Genomic DNA, 15028 nt, shown 5'->3' with positions numbered 1-15028 from the left:
GAAGGGTACAGACTAAAAGATTAAAATTAAATCCATCTATCAAGGATAATTGACTAAAATAATTCGTTTTAATTTCCAATCTAATCACGTTCTAATGACTCATTTAAACAATGAAACGGCTTATAGTTAATTATTCAGAGAGATTTTTAATATATGGAAAAGCATATTAAAGATGGAAAAACTTAGAATAATGTAAATTATAACACAAAAAAACAGTCTTCTGCTTCAGCTCAAAAGCAGAACATTTCAAAAATGTCTCCGTAACAATCTTCTTTAAAAAGCTGAATGATTTTGAAATATTTTGGCACTGTAATTAAAGGGTATCAAGGTACGCACCAAGGAGCCCTGAACACTACGGTATAACTACATTTCAAATGAATTTTTATGAAATGCAAAGAAGTTATAGAAGCATACGAACTGGGCTGAACAAAGTCTGAGGTTCACAGAACTACTGATATAAAACTTTCTTCTGCTAAAAAATAATAAATCAATAAGAACATTCAGGTTTTAAAAGGAGATAATAAAAATGTACTCAATAAAAATTCAAAAAATAAATATTCACTTGTGATAGAGATCCAAAGGCTTGCATCTAAAATGTGATTAAAAACTTTAGGTGAGCCCAAGAAAGGATAAAGAATTACTGAGAATGTGCAAGTGTTCAGTCATATTCTGACCTAGGAAGTCAGCTTTATTCATAATAACTTTAATTGTATAATAAATTATTCTGTAGATTTAAGCAAAAGGATGTGAGTTTAATACCTACATTCTGGTGAGCAAATAAGCTTTTTGTAACTTATAAATTTCAATTAAGGAAAAAAAATTTAAAAGTTAAAACAACGTCGTTTTCAGTACACTAATATATTTTTTTACTTTGTAATACAATATAGCTGTCACATACAATGGCTCTGGTAGGCTTAAATCAAATGTCAGTGAGCACAGAGGGCCAGAGAAGGGTTTATATACAATATTCAATAAGCAATAATATCTATTCAGTGTACAGTAACAAAATTTTAAAAGTACTAACCTAGAAACAGAGAAAAAGAATTTATTGTTTTTAAATTCCAGAAATGAAAATAACATAACAGCATGTCATCCATAACAAGCTGGCCCTATAATTTCTAAACTACAGTCCAATTAAAACATTTAAGAAATAGAAACAATCTACATGTTTTTCTACCAGGTAAATGTACCTGAGAAAGTTACCTATAAAGAAAGAGGCTTTAAAACTCTTAACCACAAAGACTCTTCTACCGTGACATTATGAGGACGCGCTGGGCACCTGACAGGGAAGGGAAGCCATTTCCCACAGTCTGTTCACCACACACTGCAGGCTGCAGCCCGTCAGCAAAACAATATTTCATAGCAACACCGAGCTCATTTGACCAAAGCAGCACAGTAACGTTTTAAAACCATGTTTATCTTCATTAGTATGTAAAAATCACCATACACAAATTTGGAAATGTTTAACGTGTCCATAAGTAAGAGTGTATTATCTCAGCATAAGCTTTAAAAAAAAAAAAGGTCTGAGTACTCAGCCCAAATATAGGAGAAACAGATTCTACATTTTGACTAAAGTAAAGGTATTTTAAAATTATAGTTGTTGTCATTGCTAAGAATTAACAAATAAATACAAATTTAAGTAGTTCTTCTGGCAGCAAAATTACATCAGAGGAACATCTCCAGCCAAAAAATCAATTCAGAGCTTGAGTGCAATTTGTGCTTTGTTTCTATAAAAATGCAAATGCAGTGTTACTTTCAGACATTTCTAAATGACTAGACTTGTAAATAAACAGTGAATTCCTTTTCATCACAGTTTATTTCTAGTTCACCTTATGCAAATTATAGATAGAACTAAAAATTGCTTAGTTTTTCTTTTCCAGTACTTTAACTGTGTGAATCAAGGTCCTTTTATTTTAAACAGTGATGTATTGTTATTCTTAAGGTAAACAACGAAAACAAGTTCTAAATTTTAATTTTTAAGTTAAGTGTTTAAAATTTCAGATGACAGAGCCCCAAACTGGTAACAGCTTTTTAGATTTCATATTAATAGTCTAAGTAAAAACACTCAACGACTACCTGGCAATAGATGTGAAAGAATCAGGTTTCTGTGATGAGAAACAAAAAAAACATGCAAAATACCCCCTTGGTAAAACACATGATCTTCTCTCTTGTATCTAAATTTGTAAAATTTTTATAAATACATGATCATTCTACACAATACAGATCTTCTAGAAGATTTCTAAAGGAAATTACAGTTTTTGGTCTTAAGGAGTAAGACTAAGATGGAAAGGGGGGTGAATATAATGAAATCTGAGGGAGCAGTCCACTCTTTCTACACACAAGCACACTGCTGTTCGCCCAGTCAAGTGAGTGATTACAGCTCAGTACAGGATTTTCAAGGCAACTAAGAAGTCAGAACACAGGTATTTCCTCTTCCTAGAGTTATCAATTCTTTAAAAAGTTCTACTCATAAAGGATTGTTGGGTTTTTTTCCAAAAGGGAACACTGACTAAACGGGAGGGAGGGGGAAGGTTTCCAGCCCCAAATTCATATACACAACAAGCGGACTCTAAGCTAGATTTAGACTGCCCGGTGAAACAGACTTGTTGGTACCGTCTAAGGTAGGCGCTACCCTAGATGGTTCAAAACACGATCCAGTAAAACGATACATGTTTTTATGCCTCAGACAACTAGAAAGCATTACTGTTCTAATACCATGTTTAACTAACTCCTAAGATAATAGACTTCTAGGATGTTGTACCTTAGTGGTATACCTGAATCATTACTAGCCATAGAATGCCAAATTCAAAACTGCTATGAAAGTAAAATCATCATTAGAAAAAACCCTACTGTAAAATGAGGGAGGCCTTAGTGCTAAATACTAATACCAAATGTATGAAGGCAGCACTTTTGTTTGGGGAGGAGAGTGAGGGAATAGATGCACCCAAGCAGGACACAGAACAGAGAATGAAAAATGTTTAAAAAAAAACAAATCAAAAACAAAAACAGAAGAAGAAGGAATATGGAGGAGAGCCAGGCGGCAAAAGAATTACTGGAGAGAATGAAAGATCTTTAAAATGAGGCATGTGCGCATGACTCGTTTTTCTGTCCTCTGTGTTCCTAATAATTTACAATGTAAGTGGCATAGAAGTCACGCTAGCAGGCAAGAATGAGCTTTCTGATGGACAGAGATGAAGGATTTGGGGCTAATGGATTGTTTTGTTTTCTTGTTTTTGCTTTTAATTCATACCTGAAAGCCTTGAATCCTTGCTAAATATTCCAGCTGTTTTGAAGGTTGTACTGGAGAACAAGGGGGAGGAGGAGAACTTCCTTTTAAACCTATGGCTTCAGCTGTAGGAGATGTTCCATTCATAAGGAGTTCCCTGGCAATTGTAGCTGAACTACTCGAGGTGGGAGATATACTGAAGAAAGAGCTTGAGGGTTGGTTCATATCTTTGGGTGACAAATAGCCTAGAGCTGTGCCAGAGATGACTTTGTGGCGGCTGGCTTCCATCTCTTGATAAACATCAGGAGACAAATGAAGAATTCCTTTTGGAGCTACAAGTAAAATAAAGGAACACTGTTATTACACGTAAAATAAGTGAAACAGAAACATGTTATATAACATTATTAACTCAAGGATTTCACTTGACACAGTGACTAAGCAGTGAGAAACGCTGTAAGCAAGCACCTTCCCCACGCTTGCAGAGGCAACGGCAGTCTCCTATTCGGAGGTGAATAACGCATGTTTCAATATTCCTAAAATCATTAGTATAAACAAGCCACCGAAGTGACTTCAGGGGAAAGTGTATGTGGTAGGGAAGCTGTGGAGGAACACAGGTAACTGATGTGTGGAAGTGCAACATGGGATAAGATTAGGAATGTGCAGGGTCTTCACCCTGCAACTTAATATTTTATGATCTCATAAAAGAGATCCCTAACATGGATTTTGCTGCAAAATCCCTAACATATGCAGCAATTGAGACACAGTGGGTAAAAATGAAGACTGGGTCAGTCCAAACCATCTGAGGAACAAACTCCTATATCTGACGGCCTACTGGTGTTCTCCTATGTCCCACCGTCAACTCTACCTCATGAACATGTCAAAAAGCGACAGAGCATCTTCTCCCCCAAACTGTCTCCTATCTGGCTTACCTCATCATGATACCACCATCCACCTGCTCAGCTGCCCAACCTAGACTCCTGGCAACCATCTTTGAGTCACCCACAAACAAGTAACTGCCGTGTGCAGTCTAGAATCTGCCCCGTCATCACCAAGTGCATTAGTTCAAGCCAGGCCACACACAGGTTCTAATATCAAGAGGAGTGAGCCTGGGGCTGTGTCAGCAGTTGGCAGGGTTGTAAACATATAAAAACAGCACTTTCCTTTGACTACCATCTGTCTCAGAGAGGTTTCAAACCACATTTCACACTGCTTGTTCTAATATCTTTGGATCAGATTTTAACGACTCTCAAATCATATTACCTTTTAAAATTACTTAAATCACCACTTTTGGAGGATGTGCTCTGAGAGACACAACTTAATTCCCTTGGTCCTGCCTCCCCGTTTCCGACCACTAAACTCCTGATACAAGCCCTCAGTGTTTCTGGCCAGCGTTACTTTAACAACCACTAAAAGTTTCACCGCTGCTAGTCTCCCCAGTGTCCATTTCCCAAAATGTGTTCTATAACATAGTCCCCCAATATAAGGGTTCCATGATAAATAAATTGGGGAAATAATGAAAATTATATCACACACAAACATCCTTTTGGAGGATTAAAAATGCACATGAGCACAGTAAAGACTGAGAAGTCCAGAAGAACAGAAATCTATTCAACTTGGTTTAACCCAGGATTTCCCAAATTTATTTTATATCCAGGCTTTTCACATAATATTAATAATATCTAACACTCGGGGAAATGCTAAGACCAGCCACCCTCTTACTTTAAAGTCTTCACTGGCTCCCTCACTTACATGATAAAATCTAAACTTCTTAGGATGACATATGAAGCCCTCAGTGACCTGGCCCCTCCTCACCTCTCCATCCTACTAAAATACTCATGCGGAACCCATGCTCCCATCATGCAAATATATTCACACTTCTTCCAATACTCTGGCTTGTTTGATCCCATCATATCTTTATTTCTACTGTACACACACACACACACACACACACACACACACACACACACACCAGTTAAGCTCCGACTACTAGGTTCCAGGCACTGTGCTAACGAATACTGTCCTGACCTCAAGTCACCCTCAGTCTCTCTGGAGAGGAAAATGAAAGGGATAAATAACATAGGGTGGTAAGTGCCTCTGGAGAGGTGGGTTAGGGAGCGGTAGGAGCTCAGCAAAGGCTTCCTGGAGGTGGTACTGACGGCACATTTCAATGGATGAGGAGAACTGGGCCAGGGAGGAAGAGGGCTGAAGGCAGATGGCAGCATGAGCAAACGCGGGCACTAGCAGAGTAAGCCCAGGAAAGCAAGAAGGGGGAGGTGCGGGGGCTTCCCTGGTGGCGCAGTGGTTGAGAGTCTGCCTTCCAATGCAGGGGACACGGGTTCGAGCCCTGGTCTGGGAAGATCCCACGTGCCGGGGAGCAACTAGGCCCGTGAGCCACAACTACTGAGCCTGCGCGTCTGGAGCCTGTGCTCCACAAGAAGAGAGGCCACGACAGTGAGAGGCCCGCGCACCGCGATGAAGAGTGGCCCCCGCTTGCCACAACTGGAGAAAGCCCTCACGCAGAAATGAGGACCCAACACAGCCAAAGATAAATAAATAAATAAATAAATTTTTAAAAAAAGAAGGGGGAGGTGCGAACTGCAACGGGGGAAGGAGGCGGCAGGAAGGGGCGAAGCTCCAGGAGACTTCATCCTGACGGCATTAAACATAAAGGAGTTGCTTTTAAAAATAAATGGGACTTCCCCGGCAGTCCAGTTGCTTAGGGCTCGGTGCTTCCACCGCAGGGGCTTGGCTTCAAACCCTGGTCCGGGAACTAAGATCCCGCACGGCGCACGGCGCAGCCAAAAAAATAAGTGATTTATATAGCTTAAAATAACATACCAATCCCATTTTATGGATTTACTTTATGCCTTTGTGTTTGTTAGCTTTATATCCAGGAAAAATTTCAACAAAAAAATTTAAAAAGAAAACATATGCATTGGAAAAAATACAGATGAATCTCACTAGCCAGAGGAAACTACTTTTTCATTTGGCTTTAAAAATATACTTTTAGTCTTGTTTCCTATATACCTTTTTGTTAACTTGAAAAAATAAGTTAAAACATAAAAATACCACATGAGGGCTTCCCTGGTGGTGCAGTGGTTGGGAGTCTGCCTGCCGATGCAGGGGACGTGGGTTCGTGCCCTGGTCCGGGAAGATCCCACATGCCGTGGAGCGGCTTGGGCCCGTGGGCCATGGCCGCTGAGCCTGCGCGTCCGGAGCCTGTGCTCCGCAGCGGGAGAGGCCACAGCGGTGAGAGGCCCGTGTACCGCAAAAAGAAAAAAACAACAACAAAAAACCACATGATCCTTTTGTTGTTTACAAAACAATATACTTTCATTAATAATTTTAAGGCTTAAATTTTCATTATATGAATTGTTTCCTTAAACAATTCCGCATTGTTGGACATCTAATTTATCTCCTTTTCATGCAATTAAAACAATATAGTGAAACATATTTTTTGCAATTACATCCTTATTCACATGAAGATTGATTTCCTTCACTTAGAAGCAGAATTGCTAGTTCGAAGAATACGCATTTTAGTTTTTCTGACACTAACAAACTGCTCCAAGTTGGTACAACTCCAACAGCAGTGCCAATTTCACGCTTCCGTACTAATATATGCAAGTTTCTCTTTCCTACTTTGGTACTGGACATTATTATTAAAAAATCCTTGCCACTGTTCTCTGTTAGTGCCGTTAAGTGGCAAAGATTTTTTTAATAATATCTAATACCAAAATAGGAAAAAAAGGTACTTTTAGCCCCACCACCTGACATCTGGGGAGGTGAGAGGAGCTGGAGATTTGAGTTCAATCATTAGTGGTCAGCATTTTAATCAGTCATGCCTACATAATGGAACCACCACAAAACCCCTAAATGAGGAGGTCTGGGAACCTTCTGAGTTTTGAACACATCCACATGCCGGGAGGATCGGGCTCCCCAACTCCATGGGGACAGAAGCTTCTGTGCTCTAGAGCTTTTCGAACCTCATCCTGTGTACCTCTTCATCTGGCTTTTTGTTTTAAATTCCTTTATAATAAACCAGTGATAGTATCTTCCCAAGTTCTGTGAGCTGTTCTAGCAAATTATCGAACTTGAGAAGGGAGATGTGGGAACCCCCTGAATTTATAGCCAGTTGGTCAGGAGTACCGGTGGCAACATGGGACTTGTGACTGGCCGAAGTGGGGCATCTTGTGTGGCGGAGCCCTTAATCTGCGGAGTCTGTGCTAATTCCGGGGAATGTCAGAACTGAACTGTAGGACACCCTGTTGGTGCCTGGAAAATTGGAGAATGGGTTGGTATGAGGGAAAAAATGCCTATACATTTGGTATCAGAAGTGTAGCAAAAACAGTCCTATGTCAACACTGATCAAACCGTACACATATGTGCAGTTTATTATACTTCAATTTTATCTCAACAAAGTAAAAATATTTGCCAGTTTGATTAAGTGCTATGTCATATTATTAATTTTTTAATTTTTTCACTAGCTGCAAAAACACCATATGTAATTCTTACTTAAAGAATAACTCAATGTATGACTCTAAATTCTATACTCAATTTAAGAAATCAGGAAACTAACAGCATTATCTCAGTACTGCTATTATACAGAAGTAATGGGCTTGCCAAAAGCAATATTATAAAGCAAAGAAAATGCTCTCCCAACACTCAAGAGAGGCATTACATCACAGTATTAGAACTCATGCAGAGTACAGGCTCCCTTATTCTACAGTAAAGCCTGAATCGACTTTTCTTCATGCATAAAGAAGATTCCTTTCTGCAGAGCTCAAGTGATGTAACAGCCATTGAAAGACTGTAAAGGCACTTGTGGATTTATGCAGTCAACTACCGAATGATTTTCAACATGAATATTAGTAACAGTGTTTGGATCAGTCACAATTCATTTAGGTTCTTCCTGTTGTAAATTTAAGTCACTTTTCAGTAGGGTAAAGACCGAAAAGCAGATTCAAAGAGTAAGCTCAGATATACATGTTTAAGGACTTTCGACTGTCTCCTGAAAAACTATATCCATTTATTCTTCTATTAGCAATGGGTGACTAAAACCTGTTTTCCTACACGTCTGTCAAAACAGGTTTTAGTTATTCTAAATAATTACTGCCACTCTACAACATTCATTGTTATATTAATTTACATTTACTTGATTACTGCACAGATAAACTTTCTCTCATGTGACCACCTCACAGGCCCAAGCCTTTTTTCCTGTTGGCTTTGACCTCGGTTTTGCTCATGGCCTTGGAAGGTATTCCCTTGCTCAGGCTTGTTATATCTGTTATATTTACCCTCTATCTGCAGATGTCCTGAACCTGTTCTCCCATCATCTATCTTCCGTCCCTGATTTTGCCTTTAATACTCCCATCTTATTTTATTTATTTTTTTGCAGTACGCGGGCCTCTCACTGTTGTGGCCTCTCCCGTGGCGGAGCACAGGCTCCGGACGCGCAGGCTCAGCGGCCATGGCTCACGGGCCCAGCCGCTCCGCGGCACGTGGGATCCTCCCAGACCGGGGCACGAACCCGCGTCCCCTGCATCCGCAGGCGGACTCCCAACCACCGCGCCACCAGGGAAGCCCCAATACTCCCATCTCAATACTGTCGATCTGAAACCACTGTACGTGGCTACACCGCAGATACAACACTGGCACTATTCTAGCTCTTTACACGCATTATCTCATTTAAACCCCACAACAACCATATGAAATGGATTTTTATTTCTCTATATTATAGATGAAAAAACTGAAGCACAGAGAAGTCACAAAACACAGCCAAGAAAAAAAAAAACAACAAAAAATCACAGCCAAGGTCGTATGGATAATGATTAGCAATGCTAGACTTTAACTCCAGGTAGTCTGTCACTAGAGCTTGGATACTTAAACATTACATTAAACGGCCCCCTGAAAGAACAAGAAGAGCACAAAATGCAATGTCCAGCCAGTTCCAAACACCTAGGTTTAATCCAGGAAGTAAACTCCAAGACTGAAGTTTACCCAGATTGGTTCCACGGTTGACCAATGTCATCATGGTTGTTCTTAGATGTTCCAGAGATTGCCTCACCAAAATCTCCCTAGATTATACAATGTTCACACAGGATTTTAAAAGCCCCAACTTGCCAGGGACTGCGACATCTTACAAATAAGGAATGCCAGGCCATGGTGCCCTTTTTACTTGCTTTCCCCATTAGGTTTACGTTTCTCTCAAATAGGTGTGTAAACCCTCCAGCACGCAATGCCTCCTGCAGCATTTTCCTGGAGCTCCAGTTCTTACTGGAAGAGCTGAAGAGGACATTTTGAATTGAGATCTATTAAAACGTCTTATCATATGTATAGATAAACAAACTTAGCAGAACCTGGCCTTTTGATGTTCACTAACATCATAACTCTTCCAGAGGCTGAAGAACAGTGGTATCAGGGGTATCAGAACAACAGGGCAAGTCAACAGAGCAAGAAAGATAATGTCACTTCACTGGTACAAGTGGTTACTATTAGTCTATAAAGAGGGATTTCTCTGCAAGTCTGTGGAATGAACACATAGCTATTGCTTAATAAAATGAACTTGTCACTTTTTTTTTTTTTTTTTTTTTTTTTGGGTTTCGGGGGCCTCTCACTGTTGTGGCCTCTCCCGTTGCGGAGCATAGGCTCCGGACGCGCAGGCTCAGCGGCCATGGCTCACGGGCCCAGCCGCTCCGCGGCATGTGGGATCTTCCCAGACCAGGGCACGAACCCATGTCCCCTGCATCGGCAGGCGGACTCTCAGCCACTGCGCCACCAGGGAAGCCCTGAACTTGTCACTTTTCATACCAAAGCTCTGAGAGAGAAATCTTACTGCTTGTTTCCATAAATTACCTTGAATTCTTGCCACAATACTGTTGGACTCCATGTTCTGTTTATAAATATTCAAATACCCAAGAGTACTCAGTTCTACTCTGTCACAGTGAGTTTTTCATAACAAAAAGTTATAATTCACACAGAGGTAAAATACTTTCGTAAATGAAAGAAAGAGCAGAAACGGTGGTGGGTTCTTCGGACTGAGATTTAACACGTGTGGGTAGACTCTGCTCCTATGTAGACACCATCAAGGATGACTCGCCACATTTTAAGAAGAAAGCCAATTATTTCTATGTGTTTTGAAAGCTGATGCCTCAGAACTTTGTTCCTTCTCCAATCAGACGTTTTGTTTAGTACTACCTCAGAAGACAGAGTCCTGCTTCCTGACTGGCATCAAGTATCTTAAAACACACCCCAGGTTTTGAGGGTGTGTGCCTGCCAATTTAGAACTGGCTATCTCAAAAGTTACTTGGTTGCTACTGGCAAAATAGATTCTTAATGAGTTTTATTTTAATCTTCTCTCGTCCAAAGTTTCAAGTGGCAGTCAGGTATAAATACATGATGTGACTGGTTTTCCTGTTGTAAAAGTAAAGTCCACCTCTCCTAGCATTTGCTACTCACTGAATTTCCCTTGTGTGTCCTGATGGTGGCAAAATCTCATCACTCTAATTTAAAAAACCTTAAGTTTAAAGTTTCAAAAAATTATAATTGAAAAATTCCTAAAACCCGGAAAATAAACTGCTGGTTCAAAACAGGAAATCTGAGAAAAGAATGAGCAAAAACAGCAAGATTTACCAGTTTGACAGTGATTTTAAAAAGACATTTATATGAAAACTCACAAAATCCAGGTAAGGTCTGTAGTCTAGTTCATTGTATCATACCTGTGTCAATTTCCTCGTTTCGATAATGTACTATAATTACCTAAGATGTCACCACTGGGAGAAGCTGAGTGATGGGTACACACAACCTCTCTGTACCATTTTTACAACTTTAAAAAGTTTTAAAAACCCAACTACATGAAAGCATCGTTATGCTGCTCTGGGCATCTCCCAGAACAGAGGTCCTAGAACAAAGCAGTGCTGAGACCTCAAGGTAGAGAGGACCTTGAGGGCTCCAGCTTTGACCACTGATGTGCCTAACGTGCAGCCCTGGCTCCCCAGGCTCTGGCTGCTTGGCCTCTCGTTCCGTGAGAGTAAGAGAGAACCTGATGGGGGTGTGGGCCCCATGGCTGGGATTCTGTTCTTTGCCAGAGAAGCTTGAGGTCATTTATTAGGTGAGAGTACATGCGACCCAAGAAAGAACCTACTGGACCACCATGGCCATCCTCATCGAGTAGAGGGATAGACAATCCATCCTCTGCATGATCTTTAAGATGCTAGGCTGTTTGGAACTTAGAAATCCCTCCTTCCCATGGCCCTGCTGTTGAGATGAATGAAACGGGGATATTTTGGTGGGACCCCACTTCTCTCTTCCCACACAGCTCGTTATCTAGCTGGTCTTCCAGTGGAGGGCCTTGGGTCCCTAGTTCTGCCTGATTTTTAAGCAACTATTTAAATGGAGACAAATATTAATAATGCAAAATTTGAGGGAAACTTCTGAAAATTAAACTAAGAAAGGAAATGCTGGATAAAAGAAATACAATGAAAAAGTAAAACAAACAGGTAAATAATTTGTCAGAAGTTCCTTTTTTAAGGTCAGTTTCAGAATCACCTTGGCAGGTGAAGTCTCAACTAGCGAAAATCTGGTCACATCTTATGGTACAGATGAGACTAAACCTATCTGGATTAAAAGAAACAGCGACATTTAAAAAAGAGTCATTACTGAATGAATGAACAAAATGATGTATTTTAATGTACTCAAAAAGCATAACTTAAATCAGTGGTGAAAATTAACCTGGCTTGGGCTTCCCTGGTGGCGCAGTGGTTGAGAGTCCGCCTGCCGATGCAGGGGACACGGGTTCGTGCCCCGGTCCGGGAAGATCCCACATGCTGTCGAGCGGCTGGGCCTGTGAGCCATGGCCGCTGGGCCTGCGTGTCCGGAGCCTGTGCTCCGCAACGGGAGAGGCCACGGGAGGGGGGGGCCGGGGGAACAAAAAAAAAAAAAAAAAAAAAAAAAAAAAACGAAAATTAACCTGGCTCTTGCCCTTGAGTTGGATGAAAGCACTGACTTTGTTAATTTGTGTATTTTATTGGTCTTATTTTTTTTTGCTCCATTTAACATGATGTATGTGAAAAGTTATTAATTTGGTGAATGCTCATGAATAAAACTACTGACAAAGAACTTTTCGGAAGATATGCAAGTCTTGTGGTGAGCACAGTGCCAAGAAGGAAAAGTGCTTAGTCCATTCCTGATCCACAGAGGTGGAACTCCAGGGCAGAGGCCCGACAGGACAGCATGATGCAGCCGCCAGCACACCTGAAGGAGACTGTGCCTTGACTGTATCAGCTGTGCAATTTAGGGGGGGGAGGGAACGAAATGGTAAATGATACATTTTCTTTAATAAAACAAAAACAACAATAACAGCAACAAAAGAGTTTTTTTGAATATTCATCTTTTCATTTTTTAAGAAAACAATTTGAAATGAACTGGGCAATTTGGAAATGAACTGGCCTTTGGAAAGCCAGTTCTATTACACAAATGTACACTAGCTTAGCCAAAGAAAGGGGCCAGTCAGAGTTTTCAAACCCACGATTGAATTGTTATTTTCTTTAAAAGAGAAAAATAAAAAGTTTATAATTACGAAGGGCAGGACCCTGAGTATGGTGAATAAACTCACATTCATCTTAATAGTAAAGAAGGTCTCAGTTGGCTTATGTAGCAGAAATGTGTTCAAGGCTCAACATTTTCCATGAAGATACAACTGTGAATATTTCTACTGAGTAGGACAAAACTTCTGCGGTGATAATGAAGTGTGAGAGCAGCTTGTGAAGACAATGAGTCATGTTCAATTATTAAGTTTATTCAAACGGGATAAAAACATTGCTGGTAAAATAAAGATCATCCTCACTAGTTATCTTTCTTCACAGGAAAAAATCCATTAGTGACTATTTCCCTAAGACGTAAAAAAGACTAAAAACGGATTATGTATATTGCCGCATGACACAAATGACCAATCCCTCAGCAGGAAGAAACACATACTGAAATGCCTAACACAGCAGCCCCAACAGTATCCTTCTGTTAGCATCCTGAGCCTCTGTTACAAGAGCTCACAAAACAGTCATAATTATAGCTAAAACTCATGCGGTCCTTACTAGATAGCAGGCTTTGCATATATTAGCTCAGTAATCCTCACAATGACCCTATGAAGCAGGGATTATGATCCCACCCCATGGTCTCAGTGAAGACCACACAGGGAGCCTGGACTTCTACCCCAATCTGGCAGTAACGAGTGGTGTCAGAAGAGGAAGAGTGGAGAGTCAGGACTTTAATCATCACCTAGTGGTAACAAGGTTATCCCCACTGTGGTGTCAGTGAAGGCCATGCAGGGACCAGAATTCCTACACCATCCAGCAATAAAAAGGAGTCCCCCACCTTGGGCACCAAAGGAATCAGAGTGTGGAAACTGAACTAGAATTCTAAAAAGTGATCAAGTAACCCATAGGGAGTAAGAAAAAGAAAACAGAAGAATAGAGTAAGTAAATAAGGACTTTCCTGGTGGTGCAGTGGTTAAGAATCTGCCTGCCAATGCAGGAGACACAGGTTCGAGCCCTGGTCCGCGAAGATCCCACATGCCGCGGAGCAACTAAGCCTGTGTGACACACTGAAGAGTACAACCCCTGTCTGCCAGAACTAGAGAAAGCCCGCACGCAGCAACGAAGACCCAATGCAGCCAAAAATAAATAAATAAATATTTTTAAAACCCTACTTAAAAAAAAAAAAAGAAAAAGTAAATAAGATGTCAGACTTAAGTCCTAACATATCAATGATTACATTAAATATAAATGATCTAAATATACCAATTAAAAGGAGATTGTCAGAGTAGATTAAAAATATGACCCAACTACATGCTGCCTAAAAGAAATTCACTTCAAATATAATTATATAGGTAAGCTGAGAGTAAAAGGATGAGGAAAAAAGACATATCTTATAAATATTAATCAAAAGAAAGCAGGACATTCTATTTCCAAAAGATGACATGTGGAGATCTACGGACCCACCCCAACAAACAGCCAAAACTAGAGAATATTCATTTTAAAATATTTTTAAGTCCCTGGAAATTGAATATAAGGGCATATAACAAATAAAACATTCTCCCATGTAATAGAGAATTTGGCTGGACTTTGTCCCCACTTCCTGGGAGACAGCCTCTAAATCCTTGGAATTTCATGAGTGACAGGAGTGTCTTTGTTATTCATGGGGCACCCCCTGGACCACGTCAGAGTTTATGCCAACAAGATGACTCAGAATGGGGGATGGTTATGTCAGAAAAACCAACTATGTGATTAGAGGGTTGGAGCTCTGACTCCCATGGTAGCAGCCCAACCTCTGAGGAGGGGGAGGAGGGTTGGAGATTGTTATCAACTTCATGGCCAATGACTCAATCAGTTATGCCTGTGAAATAAATGTCCACAAAAATTGCACAACTCTGGAAACTGAGTGCTTAGCAGGCAATACTCTGTGCATATTACACATCACTGGGTAGGGAGTGACACATTCCTGACTCCATGGGAAAAGGACATCAAAAAAAGTATACCAGAAGCTTTGTGTTTGGGACCCTCCAGATCTTACCCTATGTGTCTCTTTCTTTTAGCTAGTTCTGACTTGAATCATTTTTGCTATAACAATACTGTAATCGTAAGTAAAAGACTTTCCTAAGTTCTGTGAGTCATTCTAGTGAATTATCAAATCTAAAGGGTAGTGGGAAGCCTTGAATTTATAGCCAGTTGGTCAGAAGTGAGGGTGGCTTTGGAAATCCTCCCAATAGTGGCTGTTGTCTGAGGTGAAGCAGTCTTGTAGAGGACTATGCCC

At 40.5% G+C, this 15028-nt stretch overlaps 1 protein-coding gene across 11 annotated transcripts in view; it reads right to left on the bottom strand.

The window, feature by feature from the left end:
- STAU2 (staufen double-stranded RNA binding protein 2) overlaps nt 1-15028 on the bottom strand; it is a 309733-nt gene that overhangs the window by 128588 nt on the left and 166117 nt on the right. For 10 of the 11 annotated variants that reach the window (XM_027127905.1, XM_027127903.1, XM_027127902.1 and 7 more), the window contains one exon: nt 3251-3558. In XM_027127905.1, coding sequence (XP_026983706.1) covers nt 3251-3558 — 308 coding nt within the window. Of the gene's footprint in view, nt 1-842; nt 3559-15028 lie in introns of those variants that run through there. The other variant, XM_027127906.1, reaches the window with a different exon arrangement.

This window comes from Aethalodelphis obliquidens, unplaced genomic scaffold (genome assembly GCF_003676395.1).
Source record: "Aethalodelphis obliquidens isolate GAN/ISIS:26980383/991018 unplaced genomic scaffold, ASM367639v1 scaffold33, whole genome shotgun sequence".
Lineage (NCBI taxonomy): Eukaryota > Metazoa > Chordata > Mammalia > Artiodactyla > Delphinidae > Aethalodelphis > Aethalodelphis obliquidens.
Note: the sequence above shows the minus strand (reverse complement) of the source record. Positions and strands in the feature narration are given on the sequence as shown.